The 23104-nt window shown below is 32.9% G+C and overlaps 1 protein-coding gene across 2 annotated transcripts in view; it reads right to left on the bottom strand.

Moving 5' to 3' along the window:
- Positions 1 to 2992: 2992 nt before the first annotated feature.
- LOC106667188 (translational regulator orb2-like) overlaps positions 2993 to 23104 on the bottom strand; it is a 113666-nt gene continuing 93554 nt past the window's right edge. For both annotated transcript variants that reach the window (XM_014394966.2, XM_014394967.2), the window contains 6 exons: positions 9138 to 9335; positions 8967 to 9079; positions 8649 to 8859; positions 8403 to 8584; positions 6963 to 7073; positions 2993 to 6847 (listed from right to left, as the gene is read on the bottom strand). In XM_014394966.2, the coding sequence (XP_014250452.1) occupies positions 6731 to 6847; positions 6963 to 7073; positions 8403 to 8584; positions 8649 to 8859; positions 8967 to 9079; positions 9138 to 9335 (932 nt within the window). In that variant the 3' untranslated portion in view covers positions 2993 to 6730. The remainder of the gene's footprint in view (positions 6848 to 6962; positions 7074 to 8402; positions 8585 to 8648; positions 8860 to 8966; positions 9080 to 9137; positions 9336 to 23104) is intronic.

Genomic DNA, 23104 nt, shown 5'->3' with positions numbered 1-23104 from the left:
GTATTGAGCCAAAGGCCATGAGTTTGAATCTCTCTCGTGACACCAACTTTTTCATCTCAACCTTTAGATAAAAGTTTAATTACTTGAAATAATTAAATATGGTCAATTCTGACCGCTAAATATACAAGGGTTATTCTATTCTTTTACTCGATTGTATTATTTATTTCTATTTGTCTTATTAGACTGTGGCATTGTATATTTGATTGGAAATTCAAGTATATTATAAATTACGCAGGGTGGGCGACCAAGACCCGAGGGTTAAATGCCTGGGTAGACTCGTACCCCATAAATTCAAGTAACTTTTGTCAATGTGTTGTTGCATTTAATTAAATTTGTAGGAACAAACTAATATCCAATAACTCTCATCTTCCTCGCAGTACACATTTTATTCTGATCTTCTTGGTATTCGTGTTTTTCATATGTCCAAGTGAAGGATGGGTATTGGAGATACTTTTTTCAAAAGAATTTAATAAATATATTAAATGGCATAAACTAGTTCATCTTATCATCAAAAAGTCATAATTGGAATGTTTGGTACCAACTTGTTTGCTTCAACTACGAGAAAACATTAATTGAACGTTTATATTTTTATTGTAACAGTTATATTGTTACTGCAATAAATTGACTGTTATTCTATTTTATATTGTTTGTTAAGTGTAAACGGACTTTTTTTTTTGCACTTTTTAATTTAAGCTTAGCATAAATTAAAATTACCATAGAGACAAAATTAGACAATTTGCCAACAGCAGTATCTGAGTAAAAACATTCGACATGTTTGATACTTGAAAAAATTACGGCATTCGCATTCATACTGAGTTTTTTGTCGGTTTTACATAGTAACTGTTTTGAATTTGTGTCAGTTGATATCAAAAATTGTATAAAAAACTATGCTATATGTTCAATGATAAGTAAAAATAGCAAACTATTGCCAAAATGATCTTTTTTTCTCCAATAAGAAAGGAAACATATAGACAATAGGTTGTATAAATGTGTTCCATTTATATTAGCAACTAAATTTTAATTATATTAAAAAGTAGCAGAGTAAGGGATTGGGAAGAATGTACAAAACTCTATTCAAATTTGAGTTTTAAGAACATTATTTTTAAAACATTTTTTTCATTTAAGTGTTCATTGCTTTATAATTATTATTTTTATAAAACATATATGGTACTCAACAAAAATATCTAGTTTAAAAATTTATAGAGCAGTAGAATTGGCTGAAACAATTTGCAAGCCATTTTTTTAATCTACTTTCCTAGCTTAATTTAGAAAATGTACAAAAAATTAGAAAATTGTACAAAATCCATAGAAAACAGGAGTGGAGTAGAAAATCACTTAATCATACAAAATATTAAATCTAAAATACTATAATTAATTCTTCATACGATAGATCTATGTTTTAGCTCACAGAATTGATAAACACTACTTGATATAAAGTTGAACAAGTCCTTTTATAAATTTGAGTTAACAGGAATTATATACTACACAATGAGTGTATAATTGCCCTCGTAAAAGATGTAAATCTACATTAGAAAAAAATGTCAAAATTGACATCAGTCAATTCCCCCCCTCCCACCAAAAAAATTTTTTTTGATCGATCAGTAAAAATTTGAACATTTTGCATGTAAAAAGAGAAAAACAGTAATTTATCAAGCGAATATATAATAAACATTACAAAAAGTAAATTAAAAAGCCACTTTCAGGGCGTTTGTGACAGATTTAAAAAACCCAAGGTATTTTTCTTCTATATTAACAAATTTATTCCATAGGAACTGTTATTTTACGCTTGAAAACCTAAGCATCTTTGTAAAAAAAAAACAAATAAATAAATAAAAAATTAAAAAAAGGAATATTTATTTGTTAAAAAGATATTCGCTTATTTTTATTTGAGAGTCTATTAATGAAATCTGATGATTAAATAAGACTAAATAACAGCGTGCGAAAAAAAAGATAAAATCTAATTTCTATCTTTTTTCCCCTCACACCTCAGTTTTAAAAAAAATTTAAAATTCAAAAAATTTACAAGAAATATCTGGAAAACGCAATAATGACCAATTGTTTAAATATCGCTATTAAAGTATACTATATATATATCATAAAGTAACGATTATGATATTATTTTATACCTAAAATGTTGCTAATATAAATTGTGCTAGTCTTTCTACCTTGAACATTTTCTTTAAAAAAAAGGTCCACACAACATCAAAATTGAATTATTTCAAATATAAATTTCTATTCCAATCTATGAAAATAAAATCTGTTGAAAATCTGTCTTTAAAAAAATCAATGTGTATTTATATAATCCATGTTATAATTATAAAACCAAATTTAAAAAAGGATATGTATAACTAGTAATATACTCCCAATAATTCAAAAAGTTTTTTTTCTCTTTTATTAACTTAGTTCATCAAAAAGTGAAATATTTTATAGAATATATTCTACAGTAAAACACAGAATACACAGACTAAAATTTTCTTTTTTTTAATGATCTATAATGAAGTGGATGATACTAAATTCTATTTATTTTTTTGTTAAAGAACTAATATTTTTTAATGACTTATTTACAAGCCAGTAACAGTGCAAGATCTCACAAAAAAAATTCTAGCAGACAAAGGGCAACTATATATACATAAGAATTATTTTTAAATTCTATTTTAAAATTCTTAACATCTAAAAAATGTCCAATAGTAGAATTCTAATACAAATTATCATACAATTATTTTTTTTTTATTAAAATCTTAATGGAAAGAAGATTTAATTGAGGAAAAATTGACATTAGAAAGCTGTCTGCTAGAAACATTGCCCCAGCCTTAATTTACACTTGGAATCACACTTTAACTCCTATACAGTTTATTTTACAAATATGACTTTTAATTACCTTCATTAATAAAAATTAAGGATAGGAAACATCACTGGTTGGTTCATATCTTTAAAAAAAATGGCTATATATGTGATGCACCTGTTTTTTTAGGCCACATACAAGGTTAAAAAAATAAATTAAAAAAAATTATATTTTCAATAATCAGATACATATTTCCCAATTATATATCTGTAAATATAATAAACAAATTTATTAGCTTATCATAGCAAAATTGTTGTAATGACTTAGTATCATGCAAAGTTATCAGTTTGACACACATCGGTTATTAGTTCCAAATAAATAATGTACTAAAATTATAAAAAAGTACAAAATTTCAATTATTTTACATATGAGTTAAGTGAATATAGAACTGTCTTGACTACATTAATTATTGAATAATCGTATATAATAAATTATTTGGGGAGTAAAACATTTTTTATTTTTACTTCGATCACAATATATTAACAAGGTAATAAAATACTCCTAAGCTCCACATCATAATCGTGCAATTTTAAAATGTCATAGGGTGTTATAAGTCGCTGATAACTTGCATATTGTCGCTATCTCTCTTGTTATATATCATTTCTTGTTTATTCAACATAGAAAATATGTTGTATTTTTTATGATCTTTTCTCTTTGGTACATTGAGAGATCAAGTGCAAAGTTTCATTATTTGTGCAATATTTTTTAAATTTCATTTTAAAAATGTCACCACTATGAAGGCATCTCAAAATTTGTCTTCATTTTTTTTTTTTTTTTTGTGAATGTGCCAGAGTGAGAATGGTTTTACCATAAATTTTTGTTTTGCTAGAAATATATTTTAATTACCTTATAAAATAGAAGCTACTAATTTTTTTTCTAATTTTTATTGTTTCTTTTTGAAACATGAGGAATTTCTCCTTGGAGGGGAATACCACCTTCAGCATACACTACTATACATCTTTGATTATTAAATAGGAATTGCGTTAATCATGTAATTATAGTGAAAAGCACTTTGAATAGGTGGAACAACATTTACAATATAATGTAAAATGTGAGTAACTACAAGAATTTATTCTATTTTATCTTCATTACATTCCAATTTTTTTTTTCTGTGCAAACACATGCACAATGCCCCTGGTATTAATTTGACTCGCACACGTTAAAAAGCTAAAACCTCACACTTGCAGGGTCACAAACACAATACATTAATAACACATAGCACTATGTAGATAAAATAAAATTTCAAACTTGTAGATTAAAAAACATGAGACTAGTTTTTGAACTGTTGACTTAAAGTACTAAGTTTTACAAAATGTGTACTATGTCATTTAGTCTGAATGTGACTGACTCAAAAAAAAGAAGAATACACAATGTATCCCTTTTTTCTAAAAAATAAATAATTAATTGGTAACATTCTGTTGAATTTAATCACTAATAAGACTTAAATAGAGGTTTATATTAATTTATACTTAACAAAGAAGCATTGCACATAAACAACACTAACAATTACATATAATAGTTCTTTCAAAATCTCAAATAAATTTATTTCAAAAATAAAAATATTATCAACAATATAATATTTATAAAAATAAATATAAGAAGGAGTCAAACCTCATTGTAGAACAATCTGCCTAATCAGATGAATTTATAAAACAACACATCTTATTTAAATATCAAAAGCTAACAATATATCACTGATTTTTTTTTAAAGATAAAAAACTTGAAGAGACTATGAAACTGACTGCTGAAAAGAGTCTTTTACATTTTCTCACGATTCCTAATAAAAACCGATATTTCTTGTAGAAATTGATCCCAATGCAATTTATATTGACAAATAATATAAAAAAATACCAAAAAAAATGTACAAATAATATTTACAAAAATGAAACAGATGAGATACAGTGAAACATGGTCTCCTTTCCAATTTCTTCTTTTTTACTTTTTTTTTTAAATTAAACTTTTCTAAAAAATAAATCATGTTAAAAATACACTCATTTTCTAATAAATTTCACAAAACAAAAAAAAATATAAAATACTTTCAGTGAAAAACATAAGAAAGTTTTACAAACTTCAAAAACAACAATTTTAAACAATAATATAATCTTGTAAACCAAAAAAATAACAATTCTAAGCATTACAAAATATAGCGGCAATTTGCAGAAATTTGGGTAAACTTATATATATAAAAAAATGCAAGTGTCTTGTTATGAAAGGTTACACACTGAAATTTTTGAAACAATTTCCATCTACAAGAATAAAACTAATACATTCATTTAAAAAAAAAAAAAAAAAAAAAAATTGAAGGTATTAATACTTATTTTTGAACTACACGGTTTTTAGTATATTATTTATACAACAACTATTTACACCTAATGGGATACAAAAAAGGTTTAAAGTAGTTTTATAAAGATTATTATACAAATATGCAATAGTTGGAATTTATTCACACAAATTTTTCTCTCTATATATTTTTCCAGCGAGGAATACACCAAACATACATGTTATTAGACACACATCGCACATACATACTAGTGTCCATCGTGTAATACCCTGAAGAAATATTTCAAAAATATTTTAATGTGTAAAACCATGTAAAGGCATACTCATTAAAAACGTGTTGTTTCACCCCTACCTTGATAATGCTGTAAGATAGTTTTTAATAAAATTGTACATTTTTTGTTAGTGAATATGGTTTAAATTTATAACTAGAATGAAAGAATCATATTCATTTCCTAAATTCTCAATTTTTCTAAATTCAATTTTAACCAAGCTGTCGAGAGACCCTTCTTTTATAAGCTTATTTCAGGCAATTTACAAAATGATTTTTCTCTTCTAGAGTTATTAAGTATTAAATTTAATCTATAAGATTGTGAACGTGTTTTTGTAATAAAATGTGCAGAAGTGAAGAAAAATGATCAAATTTAAGAAAAACTGCAATGATATTTGATGCAACTTTGATATTGTACCGCAAATTTTTAAATTTAAATTTTTAATTGTTTGTCAACTTGTTACAAAAATCAAACATTCTTTTGATATCAAAGAAAAAGAAAACAAACATGTGAATATGGTGAACGTGGTTTCTTTTCATCAAATCACCGATTTCAGATCTATATAAAGAATTGTAATTAACTTGCTATTTAATTTGGATGTTTCTTTAAATTAATTAATTGTTTTTTCACATTGCAGCAACAATTTTTTTCTCTCTTTCTGAACATTTTACTTTTTTCTTAAGTTTCTTGGATTAATTTGTTAATTCACTCATTATTTAGTAAAACTCAATTACTTCTTATTGTAAAAAAATAAAATAAAAAATAACAGAATCCGATTAATATAATTATCAAAATGTATTTTCTTAAAAAAACAAAAAACAAAAAAACCAACGTAATGATGAGCAAAATGCTGTAAGTTTCACCAGTTAATGAGTGCTCCATTAAAAAATAAGTTTTCCATGCATACGTAAAAGTTAGTATACACAGTTTGTTTACAAATTTTTCCATGGTAACTGTAAATAATTGTAGATCTCATATTGTAAACCTAGCGTTCTAAGTTACAGAATATGATCACAATAATAAAAAATTTATTTATTTAAAAATTTTCCTTTAATCCCTAGAATGTTTTTCTTCTTTAAATGAAAGGAACTTGACTTAATAAACATATACATGTAACACGTATTCAATAATATACAATTATATAAAATTAAATACACAGAAAGTGTATACATATGTACTTGTGTTACACTAGAGAGGTGCTCTGTTATACTATAAAACACAAACCTTAATTAGCTTTTAGCATAATTACACTAATAGCAACCATTAAAATAGTGTACTTAATCTAAAGGATCACCTACTAATTAGCTAAAACGTTTGGTGGCACCTACAGACACTGTTGTTAACACCAACGAAACGGAAGGGCTCTCGGGCGATCTGCGCCTTCCTTTACCAGAGGCTTATGGAATTCTCTTCCTGGTCTTGAATGAATTGTTGCCCAGCACTGTTCACAATAATACTGAAAAAAAAGTGAATAAATTGGGACACAAATACAATTTTTTTAAATAAAAATTAAATAACATTTCATCATTTCTGTTAGTTAAATACCGTATAGCAATTTATGTTATACATACTTGAAGGCATGTTACGTTTGCACAGAAGAAAGGTGCAAACTTTCCTCCACATCTTTGTCCTTGACATTCATCACACATTTGGTCATCTAGCACGTATGGTTTGACTTCAACCTAAAATATATTTTTGTTAGAGTGTGTCGTTATGCACAGAGAACTTTTGTAAAGCTTTTTTTAAGTCAAATTAACCCTTTTTTTAACTTCAAATTAATCCTTTGCATTAATAAAAAACATAGGAGATGGTATGAAATGTAAGCATTTAAAGTAAATTACTGTACATTTGATCTTTTTAAAATATAAAATAATAGGGCTCTTGCAAGATAATTTGAAAATTAATTATTAATTATTATTAAAACTTCAAATTAGACGTTATTTAAGATTAAATAAAAAAACAAATAAATGGTTCTTCTATTAATTCGATAGATTTTTAAAATATAAAATAATCAATCTATAAATAAAATAATTATTTTATATTTTTAAAAATCTTGAATTAATAGAAGAAGCATTTGTTTTTACATTTAACTTCATATAACGTTTAATTTTAATTGTAATTAAGTTTTGTGCAATATTTTTGATAAGAACTCATATTTTTAAAAAATCTCCAAATTAAAAGAAACATCCTTTATTTTTATATTTAACCTGATTAATTTTGTGTAACTTTACTACATTACAACTAAATACATCAAATTATATTTAACATAAAAACCCATTTCATATTTTTTAAATATTTTCAAGTTATAAGAAGAATCCTTTGAAAAAAGAAGTTTTTAATGCTTTAAAGAAAGGGTTAACTTGTAAAGGATTAATTTGTGATTTAAAAAAGGCTAATTTGAAGTTTAAAAGGGTTACTTGAAAATTAAAAAAAAGGTTAATTTGAAGGGGAAAGGTTAATTTGAAGGGGAAAGGGTTATTTGAAATAGGTTAGTTATAATTTAAAAATTAAAAAAAAGGTAATTTGAAGGGGGAAGGTTTACTTGAAATAGGTTAGTTAGAAACTAAAAAGAGTAAATTAAAAATTAAAAAAAGGTTAATTTCAAGTTAAAAAGGGTTAATTTGATAGACAAAAGCTATACATATACACTATTATGATAGTAAGATTAGAAAATAGTTTAATAATACATTAACTTATAGTTAACAGTAAGGTAAATAAACTAGGCCCTACATTTTAATTAATTAATTTTTTAAAATATATTGTGTAACATGGTAGCATTAAATAGAATCTATTGGAAATAAGCCACGATTTTACTGATTTTTAGATAGTAAGGCATTTCTTTTCAGCAGCATCGATTGGCAGTTATTAGAATAGTTAAATCAATCTTTAAAGAAGGTTTATTTTTAAAAAGGTCATTTTTGGAATCATATTTCCATTTTATGCCAATAATGAACAGTGAGACGTCTTAATTTCTTAATTTTAAAAATTTCATACATAGTAAATGTATTTACTCTTTTGTCAATGTCACCGTGTTGCAGCTGTACAAATCTTGCACTTATAGCAGCTATGTAGCTTTGTTGGTTACTAAAAGCCACTCTTCCCGCACCCTTGGGGTATTTCAATTCCGGATCCGTGTCGATTCCTGCATAGCAAACTCCGCCGTAAAGTCTATCCATGATCATGGCCAACTCAACTGAAATAAAGGGTTTTTATATTAATTAAATTATTTATTAAAATAATATAGTATTGATTCTTACTAGCTTTTAATGGCCTTGGCACACCTCCTACAAACACTGTCTTTCTTGGGTCTAACGGCATGGATGCATCGAGTACAAAATCGGCATCTGACAGTCTCCATGGTCTGATCTGTACCGGTTTATCTTTGATTGTAGGAGACGATACACAGAGATATAATTTGTCCTCATCTTGAATGCAAGCGTCGATCAGTTGTTGAACTGAACTCTCGTCCTTAAAATTGACATAGATGAAAACGCACAAAATTGGTAAATAAATACAAATTTAACATTTAAACACTAATAGAAATGAATAAAAACAAACATACTTTTTCATCTTACCTGAAATAGAAGAAATGCATAACCTTTAGGAGGAAAGTAAGATTTGCTTTCAGCTTTGTGCGGCCAATCGACTACAAGTGGTCCAAACCTTCTAAAGCTAGCTGTTATTTCATCTGGAAGAAAATTATTAGTCAAAAATTTCTGATCTTTTATTCAAATTTTGATTAGTACCTTCATCTATATCTGGTGGAAGGCCTCCGACGAACACTTTGCGAGAATACCTTTCGCCTGTCTCTGAGCCTTGACTATGAGGGGAAGATCGTGACGGTGATGATAATGATGGCGCCTGATGTACTTCGACCATTTGTCCATTTTGTTCCTCCATCAGTCCACTCTGATCCTCAAGACCCGGAAAATATGGGCTTTTTCCTGTTCAAATAAATATGTTTACTTTATTACTAAGTAGTCAAAATACAGACTGTCATGAATTTTTTAAAAAATCTTTTAACATCTTGCTTTAGCCATATCAGTTTTATATTTTTGCCCCAATTAGAGTAAACCTTTATAGCATTTAATTAATACTATCAGAATAAATATTCATTTTCAAAAAAATAATTATATATGTTTTTAAAAAGGTTTGCAGGCAAGGCAGCTGAAGGCCGAGACAATTCAGTTAATTAAATTTAACTATTAATGATTTTGGGAATAGAGCTTAGTATTAACCAGATGAAAGATTTTCAAAAGGTAATAGTCAGTTTTGGTGCAATATACCCTGTCTAAATTTGAAAATCCTAATATATCCTCTCTAGATGAAGAAAGTCAATTTTTCAAGAAGGACTAATTTTGTTTCAAAATTTTCTTCTACGGATAATTTTAACACTTTTTCACCATCACTCAAATTCATTAATGTTAACTTAATAGCAATATGCCAAAGGAATTTTGTTAAAAAATAAGCAAGTCTTATAACATTAAATTGTGGGGTTTCTTCATTGGGTTTGTGGGTTGGTGAACCTTAATATTTTTAACAAGTTGTTTGCCATTGCTTATGTTGTTTTGTAAAGTAGATGATGATGATGATGATGATACTAGGAAGTGGGGGTTTGTTATTCCCCAAGTACTGCAGCATTTTGGCTTATTGTACTTTTCCTAGTTTTTATATCAGATCAGCTGACTTAACTATTCTTTAAAAAAGTATTGTCATTGCTGCAGCTTTTATCATTGGGTCATCTTGGCCCCCTAGGTCTCCATCCAGCAAGATATATTCGTGAGTAGGATTTTGTACGTTGTTTGTTGTTCATTCGGAAAGGGTTAATCTTCTATCTCTAGGTCTATTACCACCTCTTGTAAGATTGTGAGATTTCTCCATGTTGTCTGCAGCGTAGTTGTAGATGATTATTCAGGTGTATTATATGCTGCGCCCTTTAAGAGCTCTGGTATACCCCAAAAGCATATAGCACACTGGTGAGTCCTAGTTAATTAAGGAATGTAGTTATTAGGCCTGGTTTCAGTGGTTGAATTTCTTCTAAAATTACATTGTACATCACAGTGCTCTTCCTCTTGTGGGCAAGTATAGCACCACAGTTTGTTCATTCCTCTGATTCTTTGCGGATCTGCATGTGCCGTATTGGGTTATGCCAATCTTCTTCAGATGACCATTCAGTGTCCTGTTAGGATTCGCAGTTTTTTCCTGCTTCCCTTGATACATTCTGTTACTTCTTTCCTTCCAAAATTTGTTAGGAGGTTCTTGGATTGTTTATGTCCAATGAGTGAGTTTCATTATTCCCTTATTGTCTTTTTATCCTTGTGTCTGAGGTACTCATTCATAGTGTGGGCTACTATGCCACAGAATGGTTACAGTGTGCAGTGTGATGGATTTTAACTTTTTTTGAAGTCAAGTGTCATTGCTGGCGCTGTTTTATGTTGTAGAGGTTGATGATGAGGATCTTAGATTGTGACGGTCTGTTATTTTGCAGCATTTTGGCTTACTGTACTGTTCCTTGTTTCTTAGTTCAGTTCAACTGACTTGATTCTTTTTTCAAAAAGGACTGTGCTGCATTTTTTTTACGTTTGGGAAATTGTTTTTTTAATTATGTTGGTGGCTAGTGTTTTGTATGTTGTTTGTTGTTCCATAAGTAAAAGTTTATCAGCATCTTTACGTTACTGTTTCTTATAAGACTGTGAGATTTTTTCCATGTTGTATGAGGGGGTGATGGACGTAAATTTTTTAATAATTTGTTCATCGTTGCTTGTATGTTTGTGTATAGGAATGTACTTTTCCTAGTTCTTTAGTTCAGCTCAACTGCCTTGATTCTCCTTTCAAAAAGAACTTACTGCTGTAATTTTGTTCCCAGGACATCATGATACCCTAGGTTTGCCTCTGTTGAGTAGTTCACATTCAAAGAGGGTGCCAGTTTCTTGCAACACTTTTTCTTTGTCATTTTATGTTTGGGTATTTTTAAAAATTATGTTGGTGGTTGTTGTTCCTTAGATAAAGGTTTTTCTGCCATCCGTTACCGTCACTTATAAGATTGTGAGATTTCTTCATGTTGTCTTTAGGGTGACGAACGTTAAATTTGGTCCGTTACTGATAATTTTGGTCTGACCCTTGCTGGAGTGTTATGTACGACGAATTTCAGCATTTCGCCATAATCAGTGTGTCTTTGGTAAGGTAGATTTCAAAAAGATTTTAATTTTAGACAGGTTTTGTCAAGACTACAGCAGGAAAATTAATTTTTACAGCTAGTTTTTTCCTTTGGTAAATGCAGGAGGTTCATGTGTAGGTTGGGTGTTGTCATTTTCTTGGCTTAGGTGGGAGGGTTTCTATTTTCGAACGTCTGGCCCAACGCCCCCGTTTTGTTCAACTCCCTCCTGAAATAATTTCTAACTCTAGTATTCTTTAGAATATGGCGTAGGAAAAAATTGGGTAAAAAACAGGGCTGGAGTTCATTGTTCTTCACGCACAATCAAACAATCAACACGTAAAACTATGATGTGAGTCAGGGAGGAAAGAAAATCGGTAAAGAGTCACTCAGAACCCAAAGGCAATTAGAAAGGCTAAAATGAAACAGGGCCTGCAATTAAATCGATCAAAAGATCAAACCGTTGAAAAAAAAGACTACAAAAAATGAACTGGAAATGCAAGTAGAAAGTTGTTGGTCAGTACGTTTCAGAAGGACGCCTTTTTGAAGTAATGGTCTATCACGGATCACGTCATGTTTTATCGACTATCGAAAAGGTCGAAATTTGTTTATACAGAGGATAAAGACATCAGAGAATTCAGTCAGAATCTTCTGACGGTTTAATAAGGTCAAGTTTTCGAATTGTTTCTTTTATTCTATTTTTCAAACTTATTGCTGCATTGTTAATGATGATGATGATGAGGATACAAGGAAGTTAGGATTTGCTGTTGCCAACGAAGTGCAGCCCTCTGGTTAATTGTACTAATCCTAGTTCCTTAGTTCAGTTCAATTGACAAGACGTTATTTTAAGAAGTAGAAGGTCATTGTCTTCTTACTGCAATATCTTTCTCCCGGGAGATCATGGCATTTCTACACCTTGTGAAGGATTAGTGTTGATGATGATGATGAGGATATTAAAAACCGGAAGTTTGGTACTCAACAAGTACTGCAGCTTTCTGGCTCCCCAGTTCAGTTCAGACGACTCGATCGTTCTTATATGAAGTAAAAGAGCATTGACTTTATGCTGCTAGTACTTTTTACGAGACATCTTGGTATTTGTACACTTTTTTAAGGATTAGTATTGATGAAGAGGATACTAGGCAGCAGGGGTTTGGTATTCACTAAGTACTGCAGCCTTCTGGTTAATTGTACTTTTCCTAGTTTTTTAGTTCAGTTCAATTGACTCGATCGTTATTTTAAGAAGTAGAAGGCCATTGTCTTTTTGCTGCAATTTCTTTTTCTCAGGACATATTGATACTATAGGTTATGGCAAAAAATGATATGGATGGCAGCAATTATTTCCTCCTCAATGCATAAATAAATTGGTTGAATATAAACATGTTGTTCTGAGATGCTCGTGTATAACATACCTTGTCTAGCCTTGTGAAGAATTAGTGTTGATGATAATGATGATGCTAGAATAGTTTGATATCCACCAAATACTGCAGCCTTTTGGTTTTCTCTACTTTTATTAATTCCATGGTTCACCTTAGTTCTAGTTTTAGAAGTACGTTATCTCTTTGCTGGAATTGTTTCTCCTAGGTCTTCTAAGTACCCTAGGTTAGGTCTCCATGAAGCAGTTCACATACGAAAATAATATGGATGCCAGTTTTTTCCTTCTCAACACATCTATAAATGAGGTTTTGTATATTTTTTTAAGGTGCAAGTAAGCGGCATAGAGCCCTTCACTCCCACTAGCTGTAATTTTTGCCAGTTTTAGCGAGGATTCTTTAACCAATGAGTCTACTTTCTCTGGCACCAGTAGAGTTCGTCCATTAATTTTGCTGTATATGAACCCTGAAACGGATGACCTTATGGCTTGTTTTCGTGAGTTTCTGAGCCTGGTGGTTTCGCAGATCTTCCTCTTGCCAGTCTGCTTGTTCATTACCCAAAAATTCTTTGTGCTCTGGCACCCAAAGTTTTGTTAGGTTATGTTTAACCATGTTTTGGATGCTATTACAGATGATCTGGATACTAGGAAGTGGGTTATGTTATTCCCTAAGCACTGACTTCTGGGTTATCACGCTTCTTCCTTTTTTTTTTTTTTTTTAATGGCTATTGCTGCAGTTCTTTTCCCCCGGATCGTTTTGGTAGAACCCTAGGTTCTATTGAGCAGTTCGCATTCTGAGCAGGTTCTATGGCACAAATATTGATTAGAATGAAATTTAGCTTGAAACACCGAGGTCTTCTTCTCCATTCGCATTCCATATCTTATAATTGTTTATAATTATTCTGGCTGTGTGCAAACAAAGATGGATGATGATCTGGATACTAGGAATTGGGCTTTGTTATTCCCTAAGGACTGACTTCTGGGTTATCACACTTCTTCCTTTTTTGCAAAAATGGCTATTGCTGCAGTTCTTTTCCCCCGGATCCTCTTGGTAGAACCCTAGGTTCTATTGAGCAGTTCGCATTCAATGATGATATGGACGCCAGTTTCTTCTTTCTCGTTGTATAAACTACTCTCTGAATATTACCATGTTGTGTAGGTGTTTTCTCAAATGCCACTGACCGCTATATATTCCTACTGCTCCCCTGAGTTATACCCTGTCTAGCTGTAGTGTTTGCTAGTTTGGACATTCTTTAACCATGAATTTACTATGTTTGGCACTGCCCAAAAGTTCCATCATTTCTCCTTTTTGTTTTGCATGGACAAAATCTGATGTGGAGGAGTCTATGTTGGATCCATCTCAGTTGTAGATTCTCAGCTTATAGTCGGTCTTGCAGATCTTTGGTTAGTCTGTAGGTTCATTACCGAAAATTCCATTGTGCCCTGGCACCCACTAGTGTTTGGTTATGTTTCTCCAAGTTTCGCATGTGATTTTATATGTGCTAATTGTTTGAGGCGTTTTGATCGTATGAGGACTGTTTTGAAAAACCGAGGTTTTTACTTTCTTAACGAGTTTGATTGCTCATATATTGCGCTGGTCCTTGACTTGTTTTTGGAGCCATCATTATACCATATGTACTTGATTTTTCCTAATTTCTTCTTCCTTTTTGTAGTCCAATTCCAGAAATTAGTATCGATTCTATTTGTTGAGTCCAGTTGATGGCAGTCCAGCAGTTAACTTGCCATAGGATATCTCAGGTACCATTATTGCCGTGAATCGCCAATATTTTGGTAGTGTTGGTTACTTTGTGTTGCAAATAACCTAAATGAGACATTTCTGAATGATTTTCGTCTCCCGGTATGCTGAAGTACATAAAAGAGGCTTTAGATACTTTATTGATGGATTTTGTGCATCAACCGTCGGACACGCCCGCTTTTCTTTCGTTAAAAATAATTGACAATTTTTCAGCCCGTCAATTATTGATAAATGTGGGCTATTTGCAAAAAAAGATGAAATATTCTGGAGTGAAATTATAAATAATAATTTTATTCGAAAGTTCTCAAGTAATTTGTCACTTTACTGAGTTTCTATGAGTATTAATAAAAATAGTAAAATACCTACTCAGATAATTAAAATTTATACATTTCTGGGACACAATTTTTCGAGCTTTCGGATATGAGAGTTTGATACGTGTGATAGAGATTTGCCCCCCCCCCCCAAAAAAAAAGCTCGTTACCTCACCTAATCATATAATACATTTCATTAATCAGTTCACATCAATTAAAAATATAAGTTTACAAGCAAAAGAGCCTTAAGTCATGTTTTATGATCCTTATCAAGAATGTCTTCATAAAAAGCAGGAAAGTAACTCCTCCAACAGTCTTTATTTAATATTAAACTCGCACGATATTAGATTGGACTTTATTACGCTTAGTTTTATTAGATCGCGCACAAAGTACTAAAATAAAACACTCGCTAAGCCTCTTAAGTTCCTATAAATGCAGTACCTCAGGGAACAATTCTCGGTTCAATTTTGTTTTTAATGTATAAACGAATTGCTTAAAATGGATATCAAAAGCCGGCTTATATATTAATAATTATTATTTAATTACAATATTTTTTTTTTGAAAGCCTATCCAGATAGGATGAGCAATATATCAATGAATTCAAAAGCTAAAGATTCCTTCGGCAGAATTTAATTCTAACATTTGTAGATGGGATTGTGGATTAACACTTTCCTTCATCCGTTTCAAAGCTTAAAGAATGCTATATATATTAAAACGTGGGGGGATTAGGAGGGACTAGGATTAACCATGTGTGCCGCACATAACGCCAGTTGTTTCCATTAAATAATCCTGTTAGTGGAGTTAGTAAAAATGTTCAAAAATTAATTAAAACGTTACATATTTTATTAAAAAATAAAAAATATGTAAAAAAGTGAAAAAACAATAAAATTAAAAAATCTCATCTTTCTTATCTCTTGTTCACAAATATAATTTGTACAAAGATTAAAGGACAATCTTTAAAACTACCTGCAACGCTTAAAAACATAATACTGAACGTTTTTAAAAACTACTGATTGGTTTTATAAAAAATCTGTTTATTTGTCTAGAGCATATTCATATTTTTCGGATTTGTAAGCATTGATACCACCTCGGGTAGGCAATTATGCGGAGTTGTAAGTTGGTAACATTGCTACCAACCCCAGGGAGATCACTGTACTTAGATGTAAGTTCGGAACGTCGCTACCAACTGAGGTGTAAATGGGTAACATTTCTGCTCCCTAGGATATAGTTGAAGGTTGGTAACGTTGATACCACACCTCACGTCAGCAACTGTGCTGAGGTGTAAGTTGCATTATTGATTCCACGTCAGGAACGCAATTACGCTGAGGTGTAAGTTGGTAACATTAATAACACCTTAAGTAGGCAATTATGCTTAAGTGTAAGTTGGTATCGTTGCTACCAACTGAGGTAGGAAAGTAGGCTGAGGTGTAACTTTGGTATCGCTGCTACCAACTGAGGTAGGAAACTTGGCTGTGTATGTACCTTCTTAACGTTGCTACCACCTAAGATTTTACAATAGGCTGAGGTAAGTTGGAAACGTTGTTACCAACTAAGGTAGGAAACTCGGCTGAGTTTGAACCTTGCTATCTTGTTACTTTAAGTTATGACACAAGGTGAGGTAAGTGGTAACGTTGCTACCGACTGAGGTAGGAAACTCGGCTTAAGTGTAAATTAGTAACATTGTTACAACCTCAAGTAGAAACTATGGTACCTAGAAAAAAAAAAGCATATTACAATACGCAATCATTAAATTGCATACCATTGCGAGAAAATTAAAATTATGCCCCATAGGGTCTCTCATAAGTGCAAACTATACAATACTATTGAAAAACCTCTAAAAACTGCCCATATTATTTTGAGGGGGAGAATTAACAACTAAAATATAGTGTTACACAGTAACGAATGTTTCACATCCGATAGAAAGTGTGTTTAGGGACGTAACATGTAAAAACCTAATTAAAGACGAATTTAGAATATTTGATTGAAGATGAACTGTGTAAACTTTGTGTAGGAATCCAAGAAAAGATCACAGATAAAAATGTGGTTTCAAATTCGACAGGATCTTGAAGGAGAAGTACAAAAGAAAAATGAAAACGAGGTTAAAAGGAGGGTTGTACGAGGGGGAATTTACAACCGGATCGAGTGTGTGTGTGTGTGCAGTGATTTTTCATAGAAAAGCTACAAAAATGGGAAACGTGTCTCAAAATTCTCGCTTTAGTCGAATGCGGGGGCGGCTCGGTCTCGGGTGGGGGTTGAAAGGGGCGAATGGCCGTTAACCTGAGCCAGTTCCGCCGTCCGGGATCGATAGTTGAATATGGCGTATCACACCCCTTGACCCAGTGAGCTCCGGCTGAGTTTACAACCGTCCCTTCTGTAAATACCCTCCGGAAAACATTGATCCGGCCCCGGAGATGGATACTGCGGCCCGGGCATTGTTGCGCACTGCCGCCGTATCTTCTCACCCTGTCCTCCTTTTATGACATTTATTGTGCCTTTGCATAAGTCCGACCTCGAGACGGCACGGCGGAAACCAACACGGAAGTTCCTTGTCTCTAAACTAATTTTCTAAACTCGAGAAATACGGGGATGGTGAGAACACAGACAAGGCGAGACGCTAATCGATTTTCATCTTCCATCGGGTGCACGGTGCATTACTTCACCTGCCGCATAGATTATACTAAAATAACAAATATACGACGGTCGGTACACAACGCAGTCTAATCTGACAAAACATTCTCATGTAGTTTGGTAGTTGTCGTTTATAATGGTCTCCCTCTCTGATTTGGTCACAACATCGACGGTAGTAAGTTTGTGTGTTATTGTGACAATGGTATCTTTTTATGAGGTGTGTACTAACAAATAAATAAAACTGAAAGGAAGATTGAGGCTTCCTCGATCATAACCGAAAACGACAAAAGCACATGCATCCCGCAGTCCTCAAGAAGGGATGACACGTTTGATAAGTTATGAACCGAAAAGGCTATCGTGACAAAGGCGCAATGCCAGTCTGTCGGAATTTTCGGAGTGTGTCATATAGAATTGTGCAGTTTGGACGCTTATGCAACAAGGTTTTTGATGTTGATCCATCGGTATTTGGACTTCTATGAAGGGTTCCGTGTAACTCCAGACAAATTTTCGCTACACCTCACACGAAGTTAAGCCTTTGAATAGTGCCTGACTGGCAGAGTATGGCTACGTCCTTGACTAGCCCTTGGGTGTTGATCCACCAGGATTTGGCTACCACCAATTCCAGGCAACTCCAGACACATTTTGTCTTCACCTCTCATGATGTTAAAAGTTAGAGTACTGCCTGACTATCAGAGAGTATAGCTATCTTCTTAAAATGGTTCATCCCCGGGGTGTTGATCCAGCAAGTTTTTCATGCAACTCCAGACACATTTTCACTTCACCTCTCATGAAGTTAAGCCTTTACCTGGTGCCTGACTGTTAGAGTATGACTCTTAGATAGGCATATTTCTTAGGTGTTGATCCACCAGGATTTGGAATCATTTAGGTCATAGTAGGCGAGAATTTGCTCCTGCATGATGATCATTACCCCTGTGTCCTTGAGTCGGGGTCGTCAGCCGAGGTTTATTTCTCTGGTGCAGTGTTCAATTGCTATAAATATAGTGAATGCACTATGTAGCTCAGTAAAGAAAAAGATTCGTTCTTGTTCAGGACCTTTTGACCTCCAGCAAAGGAATGATAATATCTCCAGACGGGTGTTAAAATAGTAACTAGTTAGCCAAACAATCCTGTAATATATCATAAAACAAGGCGTCCTGTTTTCTTTCCGAATGTTAACAATCATAGCAAAGAGAGTAGGTCACAATGGTTCTCCTTGATTTGATATTTAGCCTTCATGTCTATTTTGCCATTTTTTCCTTTTGAAGCGTCGCCTAGTATGTCGTAAAACTGTAAAGGTCAAAAGGCGGCTTTTACGTTGATGAATACATAAATGACTTTCTATCAAATGCGTTTCCGCCATCTTTAATGGTGGGTCGGGTTATAAGCAGGGAGAGGCGAGATTTCCATTTAAATTTTAAGCCGTCCAGTAATGATCAAAATGTTACGACCAAATTACAAGTTCATCGCTTTTTATGCCTTAAAAAGATCATCACAGTATAATCACGAATATGTTACTGTTCTTTGTTCTATAATTGAAAGTGACTAAATAGAAAATTAAAAGATGATAAAAGCACCTCTTTTTATTCTTTCCCACGATCATAAAAACACCTAGCTAATCAATGAAATTACATAAATGAATAACTAACAAAAGAATTTGCATACAAACAATTGGAAATGTAGTTTGACAATAGGAACCTGATAAACACGATTGAAATGGCAAACAGTACTTTAGTTTAAGCTTCACGATTTCGTGTTTTATGAAGGATCATTTATAAAATAATTAATTAATGACACAAATAAAACATTAACCATAAAATGACAAAGATGACGCAAAGGATAGCTTTTTAAAGTAAATAAATAATTCATACTCTACCATCTCCGATTCAATGGTTTAATTAAGCGTTAATGCGTAATCAAATTAAATGTTAAGCAATGTTATTTGTGGTTGGGAATAATTGCTTTATACCTCGTCGTGGAAGTGGGTTATACAGGTGCAAATGCAATCAGCAAACATTGATCCGTACCTCGAGATTGATATTCGCCCGGGCGTTGCTGCGCACGACCGACCCATCCAAACTAAGTCACTCTAGTTTTTGCAGTTAATAATCAGTCAAAGGTTTACCATTCCACGCAGACCCCGGGCCAAAAACAAAGGACAAAGACGGTGAGAATGCAATAAGTTTGATTAAAAAGTTTGGTTCTTTTAACTCTTCAGAAAAACAGAAAAAAACAGGATTACGTTGACTTTTTTCAATTTTTTTCTTTCGGAGTGAGGTCAACTGCAATTGATCATTAATAATTTGTTTAACAATTTAATATTGATGCAATTTTAGGATGACGATCAGGATGCAATCTGTGGGATGACGGGACGAGGTGGTCTAGAGGACCTCGTCGTTTAAGGCGACATGGAGTACTCTCGAGATGGGAAAGTGTATTAAATGCTTTGGCAGTAGGTTTAGGATGGATCGATTAGTTGATCTGGAACTTTTGTAAACGGGAATGGATCTGCTCATGAAAAAGGAATGTTTAGGTTGTTGTAGATAGTGATATTTGTGATATAGTAAAGAAACAATTATTTGTCTGAGGCTATTGGTTAAATGGATTGGATACGGTGGATATTAAATGGCTGGCTTATCTAAATGATCACAGTTCGGTATGTCCAGAGTGGTAACAGTAATGACTTAGTTTTTAATGAGTAAGTTTAATTTGACTATCAGAAGACATTTCGGTTCTAAAAGTCTTACTAGTTGTCTAAGTCTGTTAAATTGTAGTCTTTTTGTCCAGGGATTGTAAGTCAATCTGCTGTCTAGGTAGAATCCTAAATATCTATCCGGAGGAGATGTTCCATACTCATGTATAGTCGACGGTATAAGGGTTTCTTTTTTATTCACGGGGTACATTTTCCACATTCACTTAATTTTTTACCCACATTTTGCCCCAGACTTTGATAAAATCAAAGTGTTATTTGTTTTTGTAGACTGGGGGGCTTGGGCAGTAAGGTGGATCGAGAGGTAGAACCGGAACTTGTGGAAACGGGAACGGATCAGCTCATGAAATCGGAATGTCGAGGTCGTTGGGGATAGTTATGTGAAATTGGATGGTATGATGGTACCCTACAGTGAGTCCACTACATACGTCCAAATTTGTCGCAGTAATGTCTGATATAAAGTTAGTTGGGTGTTGACTGTCAAAACACCGACTGGTCCTAAATTCATCGAAGTTGATTCCACGTCAGTCTGTAGTCAGGCCTAAGCACTTTATTCGCGAGGAAGGCCTTGCTCTAGATGTACGACTGTTTTTTTTTTTTTTTTTTTTTCAATGTAAATGTATACTGGGCCCATTTCTCCTCGTCCAGTCTAGACCTCACATTTTTCCCCAGTCTTTGAGAAGTTCAAGGTGTACGTGGATGCTGGAGATTAGAGGGATTGGGTAGTACTATGGGTATAAAAGGTTAAAGAAAGAAGAACGGGGAAAAGACGAAACCCACTTCTAACGACAAAGTTCGGATTTCTATAACTCGAGTTGACGTTTTACTTGACGATGGATATTGGATGGCTTGGCGGAAACCCCCAGTTGTACTCCAAAGTGGCCGAGGTCTATTATAGCGTTAGAAGAATTTTGACGTCAAGTTAAAAAGGGTTAATTAGAAGTTAAAAGGGTTAATTTTGAAAAAAATAGCTACAACGTACGGCGATAGCATCATAAAGAAAGAAACACATGAATTTGAAAAAGGAAATATCATAACTGTGTTTGTTAGAATATTTTTGTTGGACGAACCCCCCCCAAAAAAAAATAATAATAATAATAAATAAATAAATAAAAACACGTAAATGTTCGTTGGTCATTCTTCTCGTTTCAAAATGTTCGAGAGAACTTGGTCAATTATATTGGCCGAAAGTCCGTTTCTTTTCCCATTTGGGACCATCGAGTGAGTGACAGACTTGCGAGATATTTCTGATTATTCGATTTGTCCGCTGTCATAATCTTCGTTCGTATATGATTGCTCTTGGGGTCTTAAAGAAAGGAAGGAAATTGAAAACGAAAGACTAGAAGGAAATTGAACTGAAAATCTTTCTCCAGTGCTGGCCGAAACACTGGGCTATTCTCATAATCACCACCTTTTCTAAACGTTATTAAATAATTGCTATAGTTAAACAATCCAAGGCGTTAATGGTTGTGTAAGCCGAGGAAAATGGGCCTTTTATATAATTTGACTTGGGAGTGAAAGGAGTGGCTTCAACGTGGCCCAGCGACACAGGTCCACACGGCCAAAATAAATGATTAATCGCCGGATCTTTAAAAAAAAACGATAGAGGATTTTAGACTAACTCTTAACACCAAATTAGTTTTCCACTTGAATTCAAATTTTCACAAATTTTACTGATTTCGCTGTACATGGTGAATCTGTATTTCGGTCGTTTATTTCGGCAGCCATCTTCAGTAGTGAGATTTATTATCCGACAGACGATCACCTTAACCGGCTTTTTCATCAAAGTGAAACTAAGGAACTGGAGTGAGGCGTAGCAAAGAGTACTGAGATATCAGACCGATACAAACCGGTGTGACAAGAGTGCATTCTTGGTCCCATAGTTCATAGCATTTACACTGACCCTGGCATAAAATAGTACATAAAGTGGTAATAACATCGTATAATACAAAAATTTTGTATTCTAACCTGAATACTCTTCAAGCAACCTCTACTTACATGCATTGAGCTTATCAAAGACTTTAAATAGGCATTTAAAAATATGCCCTTCTACTGTACATCCACAACGAGGTGGAGCCATATTCCATAACGAGTTAGAAGTTTTGGATTATACCTAGGCAACAGACTGACGTGAAATCAACAACGATGTCTTTCGGACCAGCGTGTAAAAAAACACAAAACGTCAAAAAGACACTCAACTAACTTTATACCAGACATTACTATGACCAATGTGGACGTACTTAATGGGACTGTGGGGTTCCTTCATGTCATCCAATATCACATCACGAACGTCACCATCCACATCGACCTCAAATTTCTTTTGTGTACGCGCTGATCCGTTTCCGGGTCCAAAGACCCACACCAATCTAATGCCCAAGCCCGCCGATCACCAACAACAAAGAAAAAGTTGAGTTTATCTAAGACTGGTGCAAAAAGTTGTTTAAGAATGAGTAAATGAGGAAAAATGGCCCTAGTTTTACACAGAACAAACTTGCCCTTGTGCATGAATATGGAACCAACACTCTCAGGTCAGATATTTAAGACTATACCCAGAAGGCAGATTAACATAGAATCTCTACACAAAAAAAGACTACAACTTAATATACTTAAAAAAACCAATAAGACTTTAGGAATTAAAATCTCTTTTGGGTGTCAAAACTCAACTCCCTAGAATCCATTATGTCGACCACTTTAGACATGGGTGTGGCGTACCGCCAGGCCGTCCAATATCCAGCAAAGCTAACTAACTCTATACAAGACATGCCACCACTCTGGACATGCGGAACAG

Source organism: Cimex lectularius, unplaced genomic scaffold (assembly GCF_000648675.2).
Source record: "Cimex lectularius strain Harlan isolate CLEC.00 unplaced genomic scaffold, Clec_2.1 scaffold207, whole genome shotgun sequence".
NCBI classification, from domain to species: Eukaryota; Metazoa; Arthropoda; class Insecta; order Hemiptera; family Cimicidae; genus Cimex; species Cimex lectularius.
Note: the sequence above shows the minus strand (reverse complement) of the source record. Positions and strands in the feature narration are given on the sequence as shown.